General features: G+C 51.1%; 1 protein-coding gene across 4 annotated transcripts; it reads left to right on the top strand.

Annotated features, from left to right (window-relative positions):
• Positions 1 to 2: 2 nt before the first annotated feature.
• AIRIM (AFG2 interacting ribosome maturation factor) lies at positions 3 to 23603 on the top strand. 4 transcript variants are annotated; one of them, XM_053211662.1, is made up of 6 exons: positions 6 to 200; positions 232 to 334; positions 529 to 806; positions 2661 to 2840; positions 4844 to 4962; positions 23481 to 23603. In XM_053211662.1, the coding sequence occupies exons 3-6, from the start codon at positions 532 to 534 to the stop codon at positions 23537 to 23539; spliced, it is 633 nt and encodes a 210-aa protein (XP_053067637.1). In that variant the 5' UTR covers positions 6 to 200; positions 232 to 334; positions 529 to 531; the 3' UTR covers positions 23540 to 23603. The 4 variants fall into 4 exon arrangements, with proteins under 4 accessions (XP_026915420.1, XP_053067637.1, XP_053067626.1 ...); XM_053211651.1 differs by lacking the exon at positions 23481 to 23603 and adding an exon at positions 9690 to 10277; XM_015070318.3 differs by lacking the exon at positions 23481 to 23603 and adding an exon at positions 5122 to 8038 and having other exon boundaries at positions 9 to 200.
• The last annotated feature ends 1448 nt before the right edge of the window (positions 23604 to 25051 follow it).

The following is a 25051-nucleotide window of genomic DNA, read 5'->3' as shown; positions in this document are numbered from 1 at the left end:
TTGCGGTGACGACATAGGTTCGCGACTAAGCAGCCTCGCAGGGGCATGCGCAGCGAGACTGCGGACGCTTGGGGGTATCCCTGGCGGGTCCTCAAAATTTGACGGTGTTAGCTTTCAGTTTTCTCGCTGGTTTACGGAAAGGCAGCTTCAAGGAAAGGAGACAAGATTCTGGCTCGGGAAGCGCGCGTTTGGAGAGAGCCCTCCGGCCTGCGGAATCCGCGGTCTAAAACCGCGGAGACTGCCTTAGCCGCGGACGCACCTCCTCCGACGGGTAGAGCGGACACCCTTCCGGAGGTGGGAGACGAGGGCCCGGCCCCCGAGAGCCCCTCTGAAGGTAAGACAGCGCCGCGCGCCAGGACTTCCTGTCGGAAGGGATGGACAGCCCCCCGCGAGGAGACCCTGGCTTAGCTGAACCTCACTTGAACACGAGAATCACTCCTGGACCCGGTACTTCTCCCGCCCACTTGCGGCCCTAATGCTGTTGTTGGTTTTTTTCTTTTCTTTTCTTTCTGCTTTTGTTCTCGGCAGAAGATGACCCAAGACCAACCTCTGCTTGCGGTGCAGGAGGCCCTGAAGCAGTGCTTCCCGGTGGTGGAGGAGCAGCAGGGCCTGTGGCAGAGTGCGCTAAGGGACTGCCAGCCCCTCCTGCTGTCCCTCAGCAACCTGGCAGAGCAGCTGCAGGCGGCCCAGAATCTGCGGTTTGAGGACGTGCCACCACTTCGGGCCTTCCCAGACTTAAAGGAGCGGCTGAGGCGCAAGCAGCTGTGGGCTGGCGACACTGTCTTGGACAAGTTAGAGGAGAGGCTGTAAGAGTTCAGTGCCGCTCCTTCTTGGCGGAAAAATGGGAAAACTTGGTCTTTAATAAGTAGCCAGTATCAGTCAGAAGAGAGTTTTCTCCCTTACTTGAGAGCATGATATTTGGAGGTGTCCCAACCTTCCCTCCTCTGTTCAACCTTTCCCTCCTTCCAACCCTCCGCCCCATTTGTTGCACAATGAGACCTCTTGTCAGAAAGTCATTTTATGGCATTTCCATTGCCCCGTAAGGCATGGCAGTGGTGGCCTTAGGAGAAGTTACAAAAGGAGAAGAGAAAAGCCATGGAGAAAGCTTATTAGCCCCCCTCTACAGTTCTTTTGTAAAAAGCAGTGAGGAATTGTACTTTAAACTTCAGAGGTGCTAAGAGTCAAAGGTTTTACCCTGGTATTATAAAATCTTTTCAGCATCTCTAACTTAACCTCACTTCATCCCATTTTGCTGGTGAGGAAACCGAGTCTCCATCAGATTGCCTGTGGTCACACAACTGATAAATGGTAAAGCTGGGATCTAACCCAAGTTTACCTGACGTCAAGGCCAGAGTGGTCCGCTGCCACTCTGTTCTGCTATACGTTGATGTCTCTGTGCCAAGCATAGCACATCTCTAAACTCTTAGTATGCCGAACGGGAGACCCTCTAAGAGTTCTAAGTATTGAGGATAAACAAGAGGCAGGGCACGTAGGCCATTCCTTGACTAGAGCAAGAGAAGGTTCTAGTGTATACAGTCTGTGCCATAGACTACTTGGAAATGGTCAAAGATGGGGCCCTTCTTTGTATTTATTTGTACAAAATACATTCACGAAGCCTTTACGGGATGCCGAGTGCAAGGTGCTCGGAATACAGCAATGAACCGGACTTAGTTTCTTAGTTGATTAGAAGAGATAGACCATCAGTCAATTAAATTATGTTGTGGTATATTCTAAGGTACTTTTATTTCAGTTGTTGACATATTTGTGAGGATTGGGCTGTTACTTTAAGTCTATTTTTTTGGCATTCTTTTTTTTTTTTTTTAATTTTTAAATGTTTTATTTATTTTTGAGAGAGAGAAAGAGCGAGTGAGCAAGCAGGTGAGGGGCAGAGGGAGAGGGAGGCACAGAATCTGAAGCAGGCTCCAGGCTCTGAGGTGTGAGCACAGAGCCTGACGCAGGGCTCGAACCCATGGTTCATGACCTGAGCTGAAGTCGGACACTTAACCGACTGAGCCACCCAGGCGCCCCTAAGTCTGTTTTTTAATTGTGAGTCAAGGCCACACGTTTCGAAAGCCCCAGTTCTAGGTTAGGGAATTCTTTGTCCTTTTGGAAGTTGTAGCCTTCTTCTTGGTGGCTGGTCCCTTGGAGTCACCAGTGGAATGATAAAAATATTTACCATAAGGTGGGCACTTTCCTGCTGGGCATTTTATATACGTTATTGCACTTAGTCCTCATAAGAACCCGTTCTGCTCATTCATCCATTGAACAAGTGTTTGTCATTGTGTGCACCGGTGTCCGTGTTCTAGGTACTTAGGGTGTGCAGTGAGCAAGACAGACCATTTTTATACGTGATTGAGAATAAGTAACTTTCCGAGGATCCACAGTAGTCTGTGCCTCCAGAGCAATTTTTCCCATTGGGACATTTGGCAATACCTGGAGACATTACTGATCGTCATAGCTCGGGGAGGGTGGGGGCATGGTTTGCTCCTGTCATCTAGTGGGTACAGGCCAAAGATGCTGCCCGACATCCTAAAATACACAGGGCAACCTCCCCACCACAAAGAACCATCCAGGCCAAAATGTGAGTGTGCTGAGGTTGAGGAACCCTGCCTTAGGCCTTTCTCATGATATTGCCTAATACGAGACTTCTTTTCCCCCAGAACCGCCCTCCTCAAGGTGCGTGACACCGTCAGCAGCCACGTGGAGCGAGTGCTTCAGACCTATGAGCAGCATGCAGACACGATTGGCATGGATGGTGTCCTCCAGGCTTCGGTTGTGAGCCCTTCGGTGGCTGACATGTTGGAATGGTTGCAAGATATTGAGAGACATTATCGAAATTCGTATCCTTTGCACATGTTTCAGGCAGCGTCCAGAGCTGCTTCAGGAAGTCTTTCAGTTTTCGTGAGATTATACCACTACGTAGTATGGGTCAGTCAGTTCTCTTTGATCTCTGAACTTAGAGAAGAATAAAGCAGGGCAAGTGAGGGATGAGCATTGAGTCCTGACTTGAAATAGGGTGGGCAGGAGAGGGCTCACTGGGTTAGTGGCATTTGAGAAAAGACCTAACGAGAGCGAAGGAGAGAGCCATGTGATATTTGGGGGAAGCGTGTCCCAGGTAGAGGAAACCGCAAGTGCAAAGGCCCTTTGGGGGAGAGCATGCCTGACATGTTCATGAAATAGTGCGGAAGCCAGCAGGGCTAGAGCGGATGAGGACGGGGAGCCTAACAGGAGACACGGTCAGAGAGATGGGGCTGGACCTCATAGGGCCCTGGAGGTCTTTGAAAGGATTTTGGCTTTTGCTCAGAGTGAGGTGGAAAGCTGTTAGAAGGTTTTGAGAAGAAGGATAACATAATCAGCCTGTGTTTTCTCACAGTATCACCTGGCTGAGTTCGGAGGAAAGACTTGGGGTGGTGTGGAGCCAGGGGAGCTGCAGGAATACCACCAGTTCATTGGAGTTCTGGCCCTTTTCTCTCAATTCTTTTTTTTTTTTTTCCTAATGTTTATTTATTTTTGAGAGATGGAGTGTGAGCAGGGGAGGGGCAGAGAGAGAGGGAGACACAGAACCCGAAAGGAGGCCCCAGGCTCCTTGCTGTCAGCACAGAGCCCAGTGCGGGGCTCGAACTCCTGAACCATGAGTTCACGACCTGAGCCGAAGTCGGCCGCTTCACTGACTGAGCCACTCAGGCGCCCCTCTCATAAGTCTTGCCTGAATCACGCATCTCCGCTCTGGCTTCAGTTTCTGCCTTCATTTGAGTAACTCCCCAATCCGCCCTTCATTCTCGTTTCTAGCCTTGATGTTCAGCTTCCCGCAGCTGCCTCCAGCCGGGTCGCTCCTGGGAGCACAAGCTCCTCGGTCCTGCCGCCACACTCAGTCCCCTTTCCCTCCAGGTGTAGGATCAACCCTGTGTGATCATTGTGTGGGAACTCCAGCAGCCCCTTCCCCCTCTCCCTCTCGCTTTCCTTTTTCACTGCATTGGTGGCAGCTGTGGCGGTGGCAGCTGTGGAGGCAGTGGGACAGCCTAGGCAGGGGAGCAGTAGCCGCAGCCAGTGTTACTGAGCGCTGACTGTGTGCCAGGTACTCTTCTCCCAACGTCCACACGGCCGCCTGTCAGGTGTTTTGAATCCGTTTCCTTGGCGCTTCTTGTATTTTTCTTCTCTATCTGCACTGCCTCTTCCATAGTCTCTTGCCTCTTGTGAGGCCCCTTGATCTGTGCAGCCTCTTGACAGGTTTCTCTGTCTCTGCCTTCTTTCCCTCTAAGCCGGCTCCGGCTAGGGACCTCAACGGTAGCCTGAAGACATCTTTGTTCTGCCTGTTGCTTATAAAGGAGTTTTCGACAGCTTCCAGAATCCCCATGTGGGTCTTCGGTGCTCTTTGTGTTCTGGCTCAGCCTGCCTTCTCGGCCACCTTTCTGACTGCTGTGCGTGTTCCAGCCGGCCAGATTGGAGGATTTACTCGGCCCTGAAACCATTCCATGCTTCCTCACTTCTGCACCTTATGCTTTTCTTGCCAGATGGAATCTTCCTGAGGCCCTCCAAATGGGAGGGACTCGTCACTCAACTTCTGAACCGCCACAGAGTTTCCTCTTTTGTGTCCCTGAGATTCTCCCTTTCTACTTTCTGGTTTTTCTGCTCAGCGTGGTGAGATCCTAGATTGTTGGGGTGATGTTTCATCCCTCTGGCCCTGTAGCACTGTGAGTGAAGAGGTGCTCAGCAAAGATGTGTGACATAGGTGAGTGCGAGAGAGCTACCCCTTACCCTTCTAGCTTCTCGTAGCTCTCCCCAGGGTATTTTTCCCTTCAGCATATTTCGTTGTCTTTTTGAGCAGTCCTTAACTTCCCGGAAGTTACCTGAAGAGAAAGTGCCTCCTGTCCTCCATCCAGTGGGGAGACTTGGCCAACATCCAAGCTTTGCCCAAGGCCTGGGACCGGATTTCAGAAGATGAACACCAAACCCTTGTACAAGGTACTGGTTTTCATTTATGCCTTCATGTCTGCTTTCTTTCTCTGTGTCTCTCTGTCTTACAGAGATGCCCTTGCAGTGCCTCCATATTTTTTATAAATCTGATGTTTTACGTTCCCTGGAGAGGTGATATGCCACAGTTTTTCTCTCTTCCTATTCCAGATACCCTATTGAATGTTTCCTTCTTCTTGGAAGAGTAAGGAAGTGGTGTGTTTATCAGCATACTAGTGAGACACGGTTGAAGGCTGATACTGGTGCATTCTGGTATTTCCAAAGAAATGTCAGTATTGTAACCTAACATACTTGAAAGATTAGTGCCTGGGGCCGGAGGAGTAGCCCTTGGGAGGGTTGTGTTAGATGTTTCTAATGTTGCGGCCTCCCTCTGCTCTGTCATGGTTGAAAGTACGTGGACACCCCTTGCCCTTTTCTAGGCTCGGGAATGGATGATGGAGGCAGAGAGAATGCAGGAAAGGCAGTGCAAGAGAACACTGGGGGCAGGAGCCACAGCCACAGATGTGGTAGGGAAGGAAAGGACGGGGGAGAGAGTGGCATCCCTCTGAGCATCATCCAAAGCTCTGAGCTTGGTTGACACCCGGCCCTGTTATGTGTATTTGTATCAGTACCTGATTCCCTGACGCAAGATGATTCTTCTTGATGATTTAAAGAAATAAGGGTGATATTGATGGAAGACAGTACAGATCTTCCTCGACCTATAATGGTGTTACATCTTGATAATGTCATCATGTAAGTTGAAAATATCGTGAGTCAAAAATGCATTTAATACACCTAACCTACCAAATGTCATAGCTCAGCCTAGCCTGCCTTAAATGTGCCCTGAACACTCACATTAGCCTACAGTTGGGTAAAATCATTGAATACCAAGCCTGTTGTACCATAAAGTGTTGAATATCTCGTGTAATTGATTGCAAAACAGAAGGGTGGTATGGGCACGGAGTGGCTGTATAAGTTGTGTACCCTTGTGAACTTGGGGCTGACCGTAAGCTGGGGCTTACTGCTGTCACCCGGTGTCACAAGAGAGGATCAGACCGCGTATTGCCAGTCCGAGAAAAGATCCAAATTCAAAATCTGAAGTACGGTTTCCAGTGGACACGTATTGCTTTTGCACCATCGTAAAGTTTGAAAACTCGTAAGTCAGAGTCGTCTATCATTGTCCAGCTGCTTTAGCTCCTCGTCGTCATTCAGTTTCCGGAGTCCGCCACCAGGGGGAGGTGGCGCAGCGTGAATCATTCTCAGTGCTTTGTCTTCGATGGTGTTCCTCTGTTCCCTGTCTGAGAGTTAAGTAACTGGGCATAGTAAGACTGCTAAAATGATGGGGGTTTTTTTCTGACCAAAGCTGGCACCTGATTTTCCACATCCCTCTGATCTTGGAGTAGCTGCACGGTGGGAGAAGAGCGCCCAGAATCAGGCCATCGGCGTTATTTCTGAAGCCCAGTGCCTTCATCTGTGAAATGGTTGGGTACTTCCAGACCTGTCAGCTTCCTAGGCTGTGGGAAAATCTGGGTCACTGGATGTAGAGAGGCTTAATAAAGAGTGTAGATATTTTTAAAATGAAGATGACTTTTTTTTTTTACTACAAAAGTGATCTATATGCTTTTTAAAAAATCAGAGGAAAATTGTAGGAAAAATTTTAAATGTAGAAAAGTATGAAACACAAACTCCATCAGAGATATTTTGATATATGGCTCTTTCTGTGTCCATATCCACAAATTTAAAAAAACCCCACAAATGTGGCATCATTGGTATATACTGTTAAATAAACTTTTTATTTTTTTAATTATTATTTTTTTAGATAAACTTTTTTATTATTTTTAAAATTTTTAAATTTTTATTTATTTTTGAGAGAAAGAGAATGAGCTGGGGAGAGGCACAGAGAGAGGGAGACACAGAATCCGAAGCAGGCTCCAGGCTCTGAGCTTTCAGCGCAGAGCCCGATGTAGGGCTCGAACTCACAGACTACGAGATCATGACCTGAGCTGAAGTCAGATGCTTAACTGACTGAGCCACCCAGATGTCCCTAGATAAACTCAAAAAAAACTTTTTTAGCCATCTTTTCACTTTCCTATCTCTAAAAATAGCTCAACACAATATACACCAGTGTACATCTCATATACAATTTTAGGAATGTATTATATCTTTTGTTTTTCCAAATCTTCATGTATTTCTACTTATAAAGATTGTACATTCTCATTGTAGAAGATTGAAGTATTACAGAAAGTGAAAATGCACACTGTCTACTGTTTTTAACAATATGGTAGACGTTCTCCCAGGAATTTAAAAAATCTATCACATACGTTAACAATCATAAATAAAACTTAAAAGACATTTGGGTGTCAGGCCTTATGATGTGCTCTGGAGACAGATGAAAGAGATCCCTAGAAAGGTTTACGGTTCAACCAGGGAAAGATTTAAACCAGTGTTTCTCAAGCTTTAATGTGTATAGAAATCACTGGGCTCTTGTTAAAATTTAGACCCTCATTTTGTAGGTCTGGGAGGGGGGCAGCGCCCTAGATTCTATGGGAGCGGTGGGGTGTTCGTTCTGAAACTAGCTGTTAAGACTGCAGCCTCCATCTTGGTCCATCACTCCCTCTTGCATCCCTCACGCTGGGAGAAGTCAGCTGCAGTGTTCCAAGTCGGCCCTGTGGAGAGCTTGTGTGAGAGACCGATGCCTGCCAGCAATCGCGTGACTGAGCTTGGAAGCAGAACCCCTGCGCCCCTGTGACTTAAGCCTTCTGGTGAGACCACAGCCCCAGCTAATAGCTCGACTACAACTTCATGAGGACCTAAGACAAAGGCAACCAGCTGAGCTGTGGCCGGATTCCTGACCCATGGAAACATAATAAACGTTCGTTTGAAACCATTAAGTTTTGGGGTAATTTGTCGCATAGCAATAGATAACTAATATAACGAGCAAATGGGTTTTTTTGTTTTCTCCCAAATTTTGTACAAACTGTAGCATGTTGTGTACTCAGCTTTGCACCTCTCCCCCCTCCCCCAATTACTGTATCTCGAAGATCATTCTATGTGAATACATAAAGAGCTTCCTTAATTTTTTCTAGAATAGTTGCATATTTTTCTGTTGTTTGGGTATACCATAGTTTATTTAAGTAGCCCCTTACCGACGGACATTTAGGTTGTTTTCAAAGTCTTAGTGTCTTACGGGTTTCCACCACCTTCCTGTACTCCCACCCCCATTCATTATGTCTGTTTTCCCTGGAATTTTTCAACTAGCTAATCCCACTGCACCGGCTCACCCCCAATAAAGAAAGAAGTCTGTTGGTATTTTTACTGGACTCCTATTTAACTTCTAAACTAAGCAGACTCATAGCAGGAATGCTTCCAGTGATCCCTCCTTAAGCATGCCATAGCATAGGGGTTGAGATATTAGATGGGAGCTCTTTTCTGTTTCCTTTAGTTGGGGAAATAGACTCTTGGGGGTCAGAACCCCGTCCCTTTCAATGAGACAATCTGTTGGGATGAAATGAATTTAGGATTCTTTCTTTCCTGTCTCTACCGCATCCACGTTTAGAATTTGACCTCAAAATTCTCATGGTGGAGAAGGGGTTTTTCAAAGCCGGTGGGATCATCCTAGGCTCTGAAGAGGACTTCTGCCCTGCCCAAAGAGTGTCCAGATTGCATGGTGACTTCATTGTCTGACTTTAATGTGGATGATAGGAGCCAGGTACCATCCCCAGCTGTCCGAGTGCTGAGTTGTCGGTCCCTTCTCTCTGTGCACATTTGCCTGGGAGGGCGTGCATCTAGAGGAACAAGCTCAGGGAGGAGAGGAAGATAATACACTTGGGAAAGTGTGCTGAATCGTGAGTGACCCAGACCTGGGTTCAAGTCTCAGCTCAGCCTCTCACCAGCTAGTCTTGGGGACATCCTCTCTCCTCTACAGTTTGTTCGTTTGTGTAATGGAGATGACGGTATAGGTCCTTACAGGACCTAAGTGAGAGGAGACATGTAAGGGGTTTGGGTAAATTTGTAAACATGTAAGGGGTGGAAATTTACTACAGACTCTGAGTCACCTAAACGGGTAGCTCTGTGATCCTCTTTAACACAAGCCATGAAACAAGTAGGCTCTGAGACCTGGTGCGTTTCCTAAGCACCCATGGCTTATCAGTGACATCACCACATTTTGAATCAGGGTTTTCCGGGCTTTGATGAGAGGAGTCTTTTCCCTTCACCACCATTTCCCCTCTGCTGCAGAGGGCAAATGCACCCCAGCCACCCACTCAGCTGTGACAAGAGTTGGGGGTCCTGCATGGGACAGGATTCCATGCAGAGGTGAGTGCAGTGCTGACCCCATCAGGTGCGGCAGTGGCACATGAAAGCAGGCAGGGTTCTCTCTGGGTGGCCGTGACCTTGCCAGTTAGCCCCCCTTCTGGACCCATAGCCAGGAGGCAGGAGTGAGTCCCTAGACTGTCTGCCAGAGTCCTGCACCTTTGCCCTTAATGCCAGGGCTGGGAGGAGATAGCCAGTCCTTAAGGAATGATGGGTTTATCTTCCAGGCACTCTCTCTCCCCATCATTCCTGAAACGCCGCTTGGTTTCTATAGAGTGCAAAAGAAAGCCTTTTTTTTTTTTTTTTTTTTTCTGAGACTGGTACCTGGTACAGCATATTAGGGCCCCAGCCCCAGAGATTCTGATCTGGCCTGTGTGAGGAGGGGCTAAATGCCTGCATTCTTATCAAGCACCTTTATTCTGTTGCAGGGTCATTCTTTAAGAAAGAGCCTTGGGGGGCACCTGGGTGGCTCAGTCAGTCAAGCAGCTGACTTTGGCTCAGGTCATGATCTCGCAGTTCGTGAGTTTGAGTCCCATGTCGGGCGCTGTGCTGACAGCTCAGAGTGTGGAGCCTGCTTTGGACTCTGTCTCCCTCTGCTCCTCCCCTGCTCGCTCCCTGTCTCTCTCTCTCTCTCAAAAATAGACATTAAAAGAATTTTTTTTTTTTTTTTTTTTTTTAAAGAAAGAGCCTTAATCCAGGGCCGCCTGGGTGGCTCAGTTGGTTAAGCGTCCAGCTCATGTTTTCAGCTCAGGTCATGATCCGGTAGTTTGTGAGCCGGAGCCTCGGGGTGGGCTCTGTGCTGACAACAGAGCCTGCTTGGGATTCTCTCTCTCCCTCTCAAAATAAGTAAATATTTAAAAATAGAGAGAGGGAGAGAGAAAGAAAAGGAAGGAAGGAAAGAGAGAAAGAAGAAAGAAAGAAAGAAAGAAAGAAAGAAAGAAAGAAAGAAAGAAAGAAAGAAAGAAAAAGAAAGAAAGAAAGAAAGAAAGAAAGAAAGAAAGAAAGAAAGAAAGAAAGAAAGAAAGAAAAGAAAAAAAAAAGAGAAAGATGGCTTTAATCCTAAGAAAAAGCAGCAGAGAGAGAGGGCTGGGAGTAACTTCTGCATATGGCACCTTATAGTCTGCCAGATCTGTATTCATTCCTTCAGAGGCCTCCCTGCGTGCCCAGCACAGAACCGATTGCTGGGGATACAAAGAGACAGAAGTACATGGTCCAGCGGGCCAGGCAGATAGGTAAGCCCATGTTAGAATTGCTGTCATAAAGGACGTGTGGAGTGCAGATGGAGAGTGACTTGATTCTTTTGGTAGGTTTTTGTGGGAAGGAAGAAAGGGGAGTGTAAGAGTAGATCCCGAGCAACCTAATCTCAGCGAGAATCTTCCCTCCGGTCTCTAATGGAGAAAGTAACCGGGGAGGGGTGAGCATGGCCCGCTTGTCGTCATGTGAGCAGAGAGCAATCCTTCCCGATTCTGCCGTGGGCAGTAGTTCTTAACTTGCACAAAGAGCCCAGACTAATAAATCCACCACTCAATTGCAATCCCCACAGCGCGTTTATAGGCAGCAGCTGACTTTTATCAGCTAGTTTGTTCTTTCATATAAGCAGGGTTTTATGAGGGTCTCCTGAGCTGGCTCGTAACGTGGTGAAAGTCTGCAAAACTCAGCCATAAATTCCCAGCACCTGCCAAGCAGAGGATGCTATTTTCCAGGCACATTTTGTCCAGCTGGTGGCTCTGTCCCCTTGCCCGGTTTGCATTTTTGCACTTGTCTCTTTAAACTTGGATTTGTTTTTCAGCTCTCTGCGGCCTCTTTAAAGGCAACTGAAAAATGAGAGGTAGGGAAAAAGAACTAGAAAGTTACGTCTGTGCTAAAAATTACCCCTGGCTTATGTTGCTCTGAAAGCTGGTTCTGATCCCACTGCTGAAACAGAGACATCAGGCTTCCCGGCCACACGAACCCCAGGGCGGGGGACTGGAGGACAGTGCCAACCAAGCCCGTTATTAATATTTTGACTCTTTCCTGGGCCATCACCCTTTGTACTCACCATCCTTGGTTGTCAGTTCCGTAAACTAAAGGAATAGCTCCAGACGCCTTTTTCCCAAATGGGGGAAAAAAAAAAAAGGCATGACATCTTTTCCCAGCACTTCGAACTCCCCCAAGACAGAGATACAAGTTGAATGCCCTCCCTCCTCCAAATAAGGCAAGACCTGGGCGCTCTGAGGATGCTGGTTGGCCGAGGTGGACCGGGTTACTCGGGAGAGCTACAAATGCCCCAGCGGAGCGTGCTGTCCGTCTAGGAAACATTGAGTGTGGCTCCAGACCTATTTGTCTTTATGTTTGCAGCTTCTCTTTGTTTTGGTCAGGAGGTCATCAGGGCCGAAAGAAGACCCCTGTGGCTGCCCTTCGTGCGACTTCCTCCTTGGCTCACTTTCCCTCGATCCCACTTCAGGGTGGCTTCATGGACATGTGACCTGTGCATCTAAGGGTCACCCGCCTTGGCTAAATGCTCTGCCGTCACCTGCTGGACATTCTTAATAGCTTGTGGACAAGAAGGGGGGATTTTCATTTGGCACTGGGCCCTGCAAAGTATGTTGCTGGTCCTGCCCTGCTTCCTCCTGGTAGTAGCTCCCTCAGACCTGTGGACAGACCCCCTCTCCTCCCAAGTCTGAGCCTGTGCAGAGCAGATGACTTATCCTTCAGTGAGGAATCTGGCCTTGCTCCGCTCCCAAAGGCTCCTATTACCCGACCTTCTGGTTACAGGCCATCCCCACCATGCGACCATGTCTTCAAAGGCCCTGAAGAGGTGCTTCCCAGTCCCACTCAGCTGCTCCTGGCCCATTGTCACCTTTCAGAAATGATTTCTGGCTAATGCACTCCAGCAGGAGGAAGTGGGGGTCTAGGAGCACCCTAGGGCCAGATAATGGAAATCAAACAGGCCAGGAGTGGACCCCCACCCTGACAAAGAGCCACAGACCAGGCCAGGCAGAGCATCCTCCCTCCCCCAACCCCGCCTGGCGTGGGTTTCCAGATCCACCCGGCATTGCCACACCAGCGGAAACGGCGGTTGCTGCCCCAGCCAAGCCCTAGGACTGTGGCGACAACCCCGAATGGGCCCAGCCACCACATCAAGGACACAGCCCCACCCTCCTCTCTGCACCCCCTCCCACCTCAGGCTTCCCCGCCTCTCTCCTTCCCAGGAACCCAGGGCGTAACCTCTGCTTGGGATCAGGGTTGGTCATGGGCCTCTGCAGCTGCTGCTGCAGTGTGGGGGAGAAGGTTCTGGACCGGGAATGGGGACGTCTGCCACTCACCCCTGGGGCACCTGAGCAGGTAACTTGACCTCTCTGGACCCCACTGTCTTGATCAAAAGACCAAAAACACGGTGGGGTGGACAAAAGTTTCAACTTCGTAGGGCCACTGCAAAAAAAGTAAATGGGCTGATACATGAGGAAGAACTTTAAATTGTATACAAGTACAAGTCATTTTCCTCTGAGAAGTGCCGGGGTGTAATGGGAAGGATTGGGGAACCAACAAGAATAATCCTGTAATTACTATTTACTGAGCAATCTCTCTGCTTCATGCTTATATCGAGAGCTTTGTATCCATTATAACAACCCCGTGGCGTAGGCACTGTTTCCCTAAGGAGCCGGATTTAGGAGGGTCATGTGATTTCTCCAAGGTCACACTGCCGATCTGCCATTTTCATCCTTGACGAGCCCCAGTAGTCAATCTACTGCATAGTCGTCTGAGACAGACCTGGCGGGGTGTCCCTGGTCAAGTCATCTAAACCTCTCCGTGCCTCAGTTTCCTCCCCTGGGCAATGGGGACCATTATCTCCCTCTGACAACCACCAGAACAAAACAAGCCCACGTGTGGAGCACACCCAACATGGTGCTGGGTACATCGTCTCGCCCTAGCAACTCTCGCCTCAGGAGCTGCTCCGGGCCGCATGGTGGCTGACACCAGCCCTGAGCAGAAGTTCCCAGCACGGGCCTGAGAGTCCCTGAAGCAGGCAGGGGTTCTGGTGACTGCTCGGTGAGGGAAGCGTTGCTCACATAGGAGAGGAAGGTGTGTCATTTCCTGGCTGCACTTGGCTACACTTCAGAGGCAAGGGCGGTGGATGTTGAGACTTCCCCCGGCCCAGGGCGATCTGGGGACCTGCCTCATTTCTGTGTCTATCCGCTGAAGTCACCGTCATTCTCCGTGAGTTACCAAAGCATGAGGATTCCATGCCACTGCATGGGGGCAAGTGCACCCGGTGCAGGGAGCCCTGTGGACGTGCGTGAGCATAACCAGTGCCAGTGACGCACGCTGTGGACCCGCCGCTTTGGTCCAAGACGTGGGATCCGAGGGCACTCCTCCCCCGTGGAGGACTCTAACCTAATAGCTTCCTCCAACTCACCACCCCTAGGTCTGGCCGCGGGGGCCAGCAGGAGACTGGCAAGCCCTGGAGCTGCCATCGTTTATACTCTGTGTGTAACTCTGACCGAGTCAGGGAAAACAGCCTCTCCATCGGTGAGGATGTAAGAATTTAGACCAGGGGAGCCTGGGTGGCTCAGTCGGTTAAGCGTCCGACTTCGGCTCAGGTCATGATCTCACAGCCCGTAGGTTCGGGCCCCACATCGGGCTCTGTGCTGACAGCTCGGAGCCTGGAGCCTGCTTCGGATTCTGTGTCTCCCTCTCTCTCTGCCCCTCCCCCCCTCAAAAATAAACAAACATTAAAAAAAAATTTAGACCAGTGGTTCTTATTCTTGGCTGCACATTGGAGTCACTTGGGGCACTTTAAGAAGCGCCAATGCCTGCATCCACCCCCACAATTCTGGTTTAATTGGCGGGAATGCAGTCATTTTAAAAGCACAGCCCTCTCCCCCATGACTTTAATACACGGCAAAGGCTTGAGAACAACTCATTCATTTAAAAATCTGTCTTTGAGTGTCTACTATGTGCCAGGTGCTATGCTGGGCTCCAAGCTGAACTAGAGTCTGGACCTCCACCTGCATGGAGCTTGCATCCTGGTGGGGAGTGACAAAGGAGGCAAGGAAATGGATAATTTTGATGGTAAGAGTAATGGGATAGACTGACTCGGGGAGGGGCCAAGAGGGGCAGAGAAGGCTTTCTGAGAAGGCAACGTGTGCACAAATGAAGTGAAAGAAACAGAGATGCGTTATCTGGTGCAATGGTTCTCAGAGTGTTGTCTGGGGACTCGGGCCCCTTTCAGGGGATCTGCTGGTGAAAACGTGGCATAACACTGACACACTGTATGTTATTTCTACTCACATTCTCTCATGAGTGTACAAGGGGGCTTTGCAATGCCCCATGACATGTAATGACATCATTGCTCTGACAGCTAATAGGACACGTGCTTGTGCGCTCGACTGTTTCAAAACATTCTTAGATTTAATTTCTAATAACCCACGTAACCCTCATAAACACAAACAGAAGCTCTTTGGGGGCCTCAATTTTTTTTTATGTCGTAATCCTTTTGATTTAACAAGTAAATTACTCCGTTTTTCTTTTAATTTTCTTTTTTTTTTAACTTACATTCAAATTAGTTGACATATAGTGCAACAATGATTTCAGAAGTAGAGTCCTTAATGCCCCATACCCACTTAGCCCGTCCCCCCTCCCCCAACCCCTCCAGTAACCTTCTGTTTGTTCTCCATATTTACGAGTCTCTTCTGTTTTGTCCCCCTCTCTGTTTTTATATTATTTTTGCTTCCCTTCCCTTGTGTTCATCTGTTTTGTGTCTTAACGTCCTCATGTGAGTGAAGTCATATGATATTTGTCTTTCTCTGACTAATTTTGCTTAGCGTAATACCCTCTAGTTCCATCCACGTAGTTGCAAATGACAAGATTTCATATTCTTTGTGATTGCCGAGTAATACTCCATTGTATATATATACCACATCTTCTTTATCCATTCATCCGTCGGTGGATATTTGGGCTCTTTCCATACTTTGGCTATTGTTGATAGTGTTGCTATAAACATTGAGGTGCATGTGTCCCTTTGAAACAGCACACCTGTATCCCTTCGATAAATACCTAGTAGTGCAATCGCTGGGTCGTAGGGTAGTTCTATTTTTAATTTTTTGAGGAACGTTCATACTGTTTTCCAGAGTGGCTGCACCAGCTTGCATTCCCACCAACAATGCAAAAGAGATCCTCTTTCTCCACATCCTCGCCAACATCTGTTGTTGCCTGAGTTGTTCATGTTAGCCATTCTGACAGGTGTAAGGTGGTATCTCATTGTGGTTTTGATTTGTATTTCTTGGGGTCTTCAATTTTAAGAATGTAATGGTGCCGAGGCGCCTGGGTGGCTCAGTCAGTGAAGCGTCCAATTCTTGATTCCGGCTCAGGCCATGATCTCATGGTTCATGAGATCGAGCCCCATGAAGGCTCTGTGCTGACAGTGCGGAGCCCGCTTGGGATTTTCTCTCTCTCTCCCTCTCTCTCTCTGCCCATCCTTCAGAATAAAATAAACATTTAAAAAAATGTAATGGGGTCATGAGACCAAAAAGTTTGAAAACTGCTGATCTGATGGAAAAGTCTTCCAGAGGGTCCTGCGGTGGAAGCCAGCTTGGTATGTTCAGAAAGGAGCAGGAAGGCAAGGGGGGCAGAGTGGAGAGAGGTGTCAGTGGCAGATGAGGTGGGAGGGGAAGCCCAAGGCCAGGCATACGGGGACCTGGAAGAAGGGTCACCCCAGGCGGAGGAGGACAGAGAGGCTGTCCAGATGTGAGATAGAAGATCAAACCAGGGCTCCAGCAGTGGAGATGAAGAGAAGCCCATTCCAGAGAGGTTTGGAGGGTGGGGTCAACCAAGCTGGTAATAAATGTAGGGAATGAGGGACAATGGCTTCAAGTTGTTAGCCATACACCAAGGTCGGGGACACAGGAGCTGAATGAGTTTTGGGGTGGGTGGTGGGAGACAGCATATGAGTAGTGTCAGGGGTGGGGGGATGCCCAGCCCATTTCTGGACAGATAGGTTTGGACATCATCAGAGGAGTCAGCACTAGAGTGATAAAGCTTTGGGAGAATGTGTGCAGAGAGAAGAGGCATCCGAGGGACCTTGTTAGGGAATCTCACCCTGGACTACATGGCCCAAGTTGATGTCAGAGAGGGTCAGAGGAGAACCAGAAGGTCCTGGGGGCCAGGAGCCAAGGAAGGAGAGTTCCAAGAAGAAGGAAGGTCTAGGCTGGTAAGAGTGTGGAGGGGTTCTGTAGGGTAAGGACAGAACCACGCAGGCTGTGATCTCTGTAAGAAGAATTTCTTGGTGGGGAGAGGGGTGCCTGAGTGGCTCAGTTGGTTGGGCATCTGACTGGCTCAGGTCATGACCTCACAGCTTGTGAGTTCCAGCCCCTCATTGAGCTCTGTGCTGACAGCTCAGAACCTGGAGCCTGCTTCGGATTCTGCGTCTCCCTTGCTCTCTGCTCTCCCTTTTCATGATCTGTCTCTCTCTCTCTCTTAAAAATAAAAAAAACATTAAAAACAATTTTTTTTTAAGACGAGTTTCTTGGAGTGCCTGGGTGGCTCAGTCAGTTAAGCGTCCAACTTCGGCTCAGGTCATGATCTCACGGTTTGTGAGTTCGAGCCCTGAGTCGGGCTCTGTGCTGACAGCTCAGAGCCTGGAGCCTGCTTCGGATTCTGTGTCTCCCCCTCTCTCTGCCCCTCCCCCCGCTCATGCTCTGTCTCTGTCTCAAAAATAAATAAAACATTAATAAAAAAGATGAGTTTCTTGGGTTGTAGGGGAGCTAGCTTGCATGGACTGAGGGGTGACATGGGATGAGGCCATGGAGTGAAGAGTGCAGACTTTCAAGAGGGAAAGGAAGACAATAGCTTGAAGGAGATGTAGAGGCTCTGTTAGAATGGAGGGGACAGGAACTGTTTGTGTAGGTGAGAGGGGATGGTTGGTGGCACCGAGTCCCAGGGCACAGGTGGAGAGGCTGGCTCAGGCCCGGGCAGGGAAGGACACAAGCAGTCCCAATGGGTGTGGGGGGAGGGAGGAAAGGGAAGGAGCATCATCTGGGTGGCAGGTAGGAGGCAAGGTGGTTTGCTATGGGGCACCAGCCAGCGGGGGCTTGAAGAGAGAGGGAAGGTTTGGACGGCTGCCAAGGAGGCTACGTGAGGAAGTTTCAGGGCTCACAGAAAGCCTGGCTTGGGATTCTTCTGCCCCCCCCACCCCCCTCCACCCACAGTGGACCCAGAGGCTCAGAGGACACCACAGACTGGCTTGAAGAAGGACTTCCCTTCAAAGAGCTCCTCATACCTTCCCCTAGTATTTCCCACTTACCCTCTCCATATTGGGAGGAAATGGACGGAAGAGAGGTAGGAATTAACATCTCACTTGATATGGGGAAATAGAGGCTGAGGGAAGGGAAGGCTTCACAAAACTGAATGCAGCCAGGACCATAATGCAGCTGTCGTTTCCCTGAGTTGGGACCCGCAGGGTCGTGCCTTCAGCAGAACCCTCCTCCTCCTCCCCGCCAGGGCTCCCTCCCAGGCTTATCCACCTTGACTCCTCTTCTTTCCTGCCTCCTCGTTCCCCTCCCCCATCCCACTCCAGGTGAGGTGGCCCTGTCCACCCCTCTCACAGATCTGTCCTTCCCTTTTCCTGCTGCCGGGACTGTTGCTGCCTCTGCCCCCAGTCTCCCCCCTTCCAGTCCACCCTCTGCCAAGAGGGTTGCTGCAAAGTAGAGCTCTAACTATGTGGTCCTCTTACTTCTGAAGTCTTTCAAAGATTCCCAGAGTGTCCAGGTAGAGACCCAAACTCTTCATGAAACGAGCAGGATATTCACAGCCTCTCCTTAGCCTGCTGGCCCCTCTCTTCATCTCCCAGCATACTGCTCAGGTCTCCCCTGCCCCCATCCCTTTGTCCGCAGGCTTCTGCCCAGAAGTCCTTCTCCCTGTATCCACCCAGGGACGTTCTTTTTGCTTGCGGTTGAAACATCACCTCCTTTGTGAAGTCTGCCTTGATTACCCAGGCCGAGTCGCCTCCCTCATCTGATGCTTCCCAGTACCTCATACTCCGGGAGAACAGCCCATCCCGTTCTATGGTGACCAGCTATTTATACATCGATCTCCTTCCCCTGGACTGTGAGCTCCTCCAGAGCAGGGGCCAGGCCCGGTCCTCTGTTATGTCCCAGCAAGGAACAGAATCGGGAGCCTCATGGGTGCTGAAAATGGAGGAAGAATCAATCAGTGTTCTCATGGATCTTGTGTCATCAGTGTGGGAAGCACTGCTATAGCTTGTTATCTGGTTTTGTACAATCCAAAAGTGCATAGGGACTCGAAGACCCAGGGAAGGGGCTTTGCAGCGCATGGAGGAGGACTCAGGCCCCCCGGGAGCAAGAGCGTGTACAGAGGACCATGGCACCTTGCTTCCAGGTGCCCCTGCAGAAGCCCTCCATGAAGCCATTAGCCAGCACCACGGGGGAGTCAGCCCCTGCCGGCTGGGCCTCTGGACAACACAGACCCTAGAAGCGCTGATGGCCAGGAGGCCCGAACGAGGTAGCAATCACTCATCAGTTCAGGCTGGCACAAGTCTGCCCTGTCCGGCGGCAGGGGGCTGCATGGAATGAACCCGGCTCCGAGAAGCCTTGGCTCCCCGAGCCTGCGTGACAGCCCAGACAGTTAAAATGGTTGTGCGCAGTCACATCTGCAGGTAATTTCTGCATCCATCTGCACTGGAATGGATCTCAGTCAATTAATTAGAACAACACCCTCTGTCCCAGCGCCATCTCTCAGGAGGGGGGCAGGGTGCCCCGTGTCCCCTGGAGAGCACGTTGCTCAGGCTCTGTGTTGGAACCCACCGTCTCCTAGTGGGCTCTAATTGCATTAGGGGGAACCATGAGGTCAGCCGGCATGCTCGTTCCGGTCGGCCTGGCCCCCAGCCGCCTGGGTGCGTGCGCAAGGAGCTCCCAGGCCGTGCTGCCTGACATTTGCAATCGTTTAATGGGAACAAGTTCCATCTTTGAGCTCTGTGCAGCCTTTCATACAGCAGCCAAACTGTCCGCCCTAGACAGGACATAAATCCTGCTGGCGAGTCACTGGGCCAGTTCTCCTCCTGGAGCTGCTTCATTCCCAAAGCTGGCCAGGGGCAGCTCTTCGCACCCCGGTTTGAGAAAGACCCCAGAGAACTGATGGGGTGCAGAGGAGAGAGCACTGTACTGCGAGGCAAGGAGCATCATTCCAGGCTGGGTAAGCCACTTCACTCTCCGAGCTTTACATGATACCTGCTTCTCTTAATTGGTGTAACAACTAAAGGCCCCAACTATGCCTGACACCCTGCAGAACACAGAAAGTGCTTCTTTCCACATGTACTAGCTGCATGACCTTGGGTGAGATACACAGCTTCTCTGCGCTTCAGTGACCTCATTTGCAAAAATGAGACCGTGATGGAGTGCATCATCCACGGCAGTTGTGAGGCTGGATGTGAGCGTGAATGGGGTGTGATCAGAACGGTGCCTGGCACATAGAAAGCACTCAGCACACGTCACTATACTCTTAGCACAGCTGTCTTTGGTTTTACTCCTTTGTAGGACACAGTTATAGGAGAAAGACCTGGTAAACACATTTCTTGGGATGTCTTGGAGGTTAATTCTCTCCTGGTGGGATCCTGAGCTGAGACGAGTTGCAGGTTTGGAGGAGAAAGGAGGCCAGTGGGAGGGGAGGACTGAGTTCCAGACTGACCAAATGTCTTATTCATTTAACAAAAATTGATTGAGGTCCTAGTGTGTGCCAAGCGCGAGGCTCAAAATGTACAGTTGATAGGGATATCTATCCAGGATACTGTCACTCATGTGATCTGGTGATTTCATTTTCCTCTTTGCTGGGCTATCCATTTTCTGCAAATCACCCATGAAAGGGAAAGGCTCCCTGACACGAGCCCAGCTGAGGTTCTGGGTGCATCTCACTGGGGCACAGGTCCCAGGCCCACATAGTTCTAGGATCTTCCTCTGTTCGGGGCTTTCCTTCTTTTTCTGGTCCAAGCCCTCTTCCTCCAGGAAGTCCTCCGAGTTCCCCTCTTGACTGGCTCACGTGTCCTGTCATCAGCTCCCCATTCTCTATCACTAACAACGTATACCTTGACGTTGCCCAGTTCCTTGTCCATGACCTCGGATGGGTCGGCACCGTGTCTCTTGTTGTCTACTCTTGTCCAGAACCCAGTAGATGTCCAGCACAGAGTAGGTGCTCCACAAATATTTGTCAAACAAAGGAGTGAAACACGGATTTTGGGCCTGTGACCAGGTGTAGGACTGGGGCCCTTGAGAGGTAACCAACCTCCACCTTGGACAGTCCCTCAGGCTTCCCCCACACCCAGCCAGTATGGACTATCTCCAGGGCCAATGATCTCGCCGTCTTCCTCTGGTTTCTGTTCTGGTTTCGAAGTCCCTATTGGTCAGGAAGTTCTTCCCGATGTCTGCCTAAATCTCCAGGAATAATTTAAGCCTGTTGTCCCACAGCCAGGCAGCATGGGGGCAGATGGGTGTCCTCCCTGAACACCTCTCCTTGCTTCCCTGAGGGAAAGACTGCACCAGGGACCAGAACAGGAAAGCGAGTGGGGGTGAGGGACAGGTTGGAAGTGGAACTTTCAAATGTCAAGCCCATGTTCCCGAGGAAATAGAACGTAGTTGTGGTAAGTAGGGCTTGGCAAAGCAGAGCTGTGTATGACCAGAACCTTAAGAGCTTCCCTGGTGGAGAGTCACCCATGATGGAGGGGGGTGATCTCTCAAGCCATGGGCAGCCAGGCCTCCCCGAAGCATGGCAAGTGCTTGCTAAGTGCATGTCCTGAGGCAGCGGGAATCCTGGAATGCCTACCAGGTGGTAGTGGAGGAAGCAGTGGGGTGGAAGTCTCCAGAACCTTCGCCTCCCAGGCTGGCGTCGAAAAGAGAAATGCAGCCTGACCTGGACAGAGGACCCCAGAACCCGGGCCAGGACTACTCACCCCCCAGCAGCCCAGTAAGAAGGGCAGGCCCTGTGCTGGCCCAGAGAGATGATGAAACGGATTTACAGGGGCCCAGGAAACCGCAACCCACACTCTCCTCCCCACTTCCTCGCTCCTTAAAGTGATGTTTTCAGTCTCCCAAATTCATGCTGGTGATTCCAGCAGGGTTGTGGTGGGACAGCCCTGGACCAGGAGGCAAGGAACTTGCAGTCAGGACCCAGTGTGTGTAACCTTGGGCAAGTCTCTTCTCTCTGAGCCCTGAGTTATTTCTGCCATACGGAGTGGGTGAGGGGCGAGACGATGAAGTGCTCCCTTGCTTTTTACAGGAGTAGGCACTTTAGCATTTGGAGAGAAATCCGAGGTAGAATGCCCAGAAGGAAAACAAATAAAAGTGGGGCTGCTCTGGTTGGGGTGGGGGAGGGCCTGGGGTCCCACCATGCCCTTGTGCTTCTGAGCATCTCTGCCAAATTCATGGCTAGCAGCCATGGGACTGCATGGTCTCTAAGACACTTGTTCTCAAGCTCAGTGGGGCTCCTAAGCAGGTTAGGACTGGGAGGTTCAAGGGCAATGCTGGAGCCCAGTTTAGTAGTGGGGACAGAGGATGCTAGGCCCGCTGTGGCATGCTTGTGAAGAGGACATTTCTCAAACAGAACTAGGTTCCTGGGGATGTCCTGCTCCACCTGAAGGACCAAAATGAACCGCCTCCCTCCTGAAGCTGTGCACGGAGGCAGACCCAGACTTTCCTCGGGATGCCGTTGGGGACACACTGCCTAGAGGAGACTGATCTGATGACCTCTGGGGGCCTGCGCCTTGGGCAGGGACAGCAGGAAGCAGGCGTGGAGGAAAGCTCCGAGCACGAACCCCGACCCCGTCTAGAAGTGACTTGAGTCCTTGTGTCCAGACTTGCTCTCTCCTGGGGGAGCTAACTTTGAGAGCACCGGGCCAGCCCCTGCCTCCAGCTTCTGCCCCGGAAACCCCCTCATTCCACGCTATCTGCTTAATCCCTGTTAACAGCAGGCTGACCTCCCGCCTCTGCGGCCTCACATTGAGCCTGCCCCAGTCTTCACAGGCCTCCTTCGAAAAATAAATAAATACTCTCTCCATTATCCCATTAGCAGCTTCACAGGTTTTTCTGATATTAGTTCCCAACTCCAGTGAAAGTGGAAACACGTGTCCCAAAAAACCTCTGCTCGCCCACCGGCCACGGGGGTGAGGCAGGCGGATGCTAAACTCCAGGCAGGAGTTGGGCCGGTCCACCTGCAGCTGCGCCCCACCCCCCCCTCCTCCCCAGGAGAGAAGGCTTCAGAACCAGCTCAGCTTCCCTCAAGCTGGGCCAACCCCAGCATCTACTGGAGGCCTCCCCACTCCAGACACAAGGAGCTGGAAGATGCAGCTTCCACACACGGCTCCTTATTGGCTGTGTATCTTCAGGCAAAGCTCTTTACCTCTCTGGGCCTCAGGTTCTTTCTTAAAATGGAGATTGTAACTCCTATCTTGAAGGATTGGAGGACCAAAATAATCTGAGAGAACAAGGAAGGCTCTTAAAAGGCACAAAGTGCTTTGCCAGTGGGGGCAGGGTAGCTGGGAAATATTTTACTTTTCTGGCTTTTGCTTCTGCAGATTTAGAAAAGGAATCAGCCAGGCCTTCCCTCACCATGCTGTCTGACAGCCCAAGAGAGGGGCCTTTGGGAGCTCAGACACTCTGTGAGTTGGCCTGTCTGCCTTCCACTCGGTGCCCACCAAACTCCACTTATCACGGCCACAGCTCTCTGAGAAGGTTCTAGAATGCCAGACTGTTGGTTCCTTGAGGTGGGGCAGGGAGCTGCCCAGGGGCCGCATCAATACACATCGAAGGCCCCAGCACAGCGCAGAATCAGGCTGGGAGCTGGGGATGTGTTTGTTTCCCCACTCCATCCATCTCTTGGCCCTTTCTCCCTTCTGCCCGTGGCCCCAGGCAAGGGGCCCAGGGAAAGGCAAGGCCAGCCCTTTGGTCCAGGTGTGCAGGGGTGTGGGCTGCTTCTGGCTGCCCACTGGGCACCGGAGACGCGAGCAGGCAGGCAGGCAGGCAGTTCTATTAGTCTGAGCGGAGCCTGTCAGCAGCCAGGATCTGTCAACGGTGCCTGTGAGGTCACTGCTCTGCCTCCCTGTTCCTAATGAAGTAGGACTAAGTCCCAGCTGAAGCCATCTCCAAAACCCTCTTGTCTCTTGGCTCCCATCCTCCTGCCCCTCCCAGTGCCTCCCAGAACCCAGTCCTGCTTCATTTCTGTGCGGGACTTTCTCTCAGCATGCCCAGGCCTCCGAGGCAGCCATGCTCCAATCAATGCCATTCAATGCCAAGTTTGAAATGTGACGCTTCTTGATCGGCTGCGTGACGTTAGACAAGCGGCCTAACTTCTCCGCACCCCTGACTCTCTCAGCTTTAAAGTGCAGATGGCATGTGACATCGCCGCGACAGTCTGGTGAGATCAGGCGTTAACGCGGTACCTGGTGCTTTGCAAGCCGCCTGGAGAACAAGCCGTTGTCAGCTCTCTCCCTCCATCCCTGGGAATCAGCACCAGGAACAGTAGAGCAAGCCAATGAGTGCGTGAAGGCATGCTCAGTCCTCGGCCCCACGCCCCAGCTCCCCCCCTTCTAGTTCCTGGCCAGGTGGGAGACCCTGTCAGTTTTGCCAAAGTGTGGTTTCCTGGCGGACGGGAAAGGCTGTCCAGACACCTGGGAGCAGCAGGATGAGTATGCCCGGACAGCCTCCCTGGGCAGACAGGACCCTGGAGCACATTCCTGGCTGGCGAGCCAAACTTGCCCACCTGTACCACCGCCCTTGGCTTCAGTGCTCCGTCTGATGAGTTGGCCTCATCTTACTAATCCCACTGCTCACTGTGGGTCCATGGCAGCTGCATGGCAGCGTCTGGCCTTCCTTTCCCTGAGATTGGACCAGGACAGTCTTCCACCGGTGACCCTTGGAGGGTGCGGGGAGGCTGGTGGACGCCTGTAACCTATCGTAGGCATCGTTGGTCCTCAAGGGGGCAGAAGGGAGGGCTGAGCCTTCTCTCTCCTAGGATCTTGGGCTCTCTCCCGCTGGGGGCTAGAGAGTCCAGGGAGGGTCTTGGAGTCAGCTGAACACTTTGGCATCAGGTTCCTCATAGGCTGGGGTGGGGGTGGGCAGGCCCAGCCCCCTCTTGCCAGACATTGGTGGGGGGCTGGGCACGGCCTTGTGGGGAGCTGGCCTGGACACGGCAGGGGGGGCTGGACCGCCTGACCTCCTGTGCGTCCAGAGGCTACAATTCATGAGTGATTCTCCCCTCTGAGCAGCTCTCCTGGGAAAGCAGGCAGGTCTGGGTCAAGGGGAGGGAGTCTGGTATGGACCATATTCAGGGGCGGATTAGCTGGGGGAACTGCTCCCACCAGCAGGGAGGGGAGAGATAAAGCCTGTGAGCTGGAGAAGGGGGCCCAGCCCGGAGACATTCCCTCCCCTGACCCCAGGCCCGTGCAGAGCTGATGTCTGTGGTGGGGGAGGGGGCCGCCCCCTTTCCCAGGGTACTGGCCGGGGGAGCCCAGCACTTTCTCAGGCCCTTTATTAAATTTCTCAGGAGCAAGAGGGGAGGTTATCCCTCCCCTTCTTCCCTGAACTCCCCTCCTTTTGTCTCCCTCCCCAGGAGGGTCGGAAAGGAGCTTTTCTCATTATTGTGGTTATTAAAAAGTAAATGAGCCAGAGACACACACACACAGAGACAGAGACAGAGACAGAGACAGAGACAGAGGCAAGCAAAGAGAGACAAAGAAAGGCCGGCAGATAGAAGAGGGAGCTGGGAAGACAGAGACCGAGGGAGGTAGACACAGAGACTCTGAGAGACAGAG

The sequence above is a fragment of the Acinonyx jubatus genome, chromosome C1 (genome assembly GCF_027475565.1).
Source record: "Acinonyx jubatus isolate Ajub_Pintada_27869175 chromosome C1, VMU_Ajub_asm_v1.0, whole genome shotgun sequence".
NCBI lineage: Eukaryota > Metazoa > Chordata > Mammalia > Carnivora > Felidae > Acinonyx > Acinonyx jubatus.
This window is presented reverse-complemented; position numbering and strand designations above follow the sequence as displayed.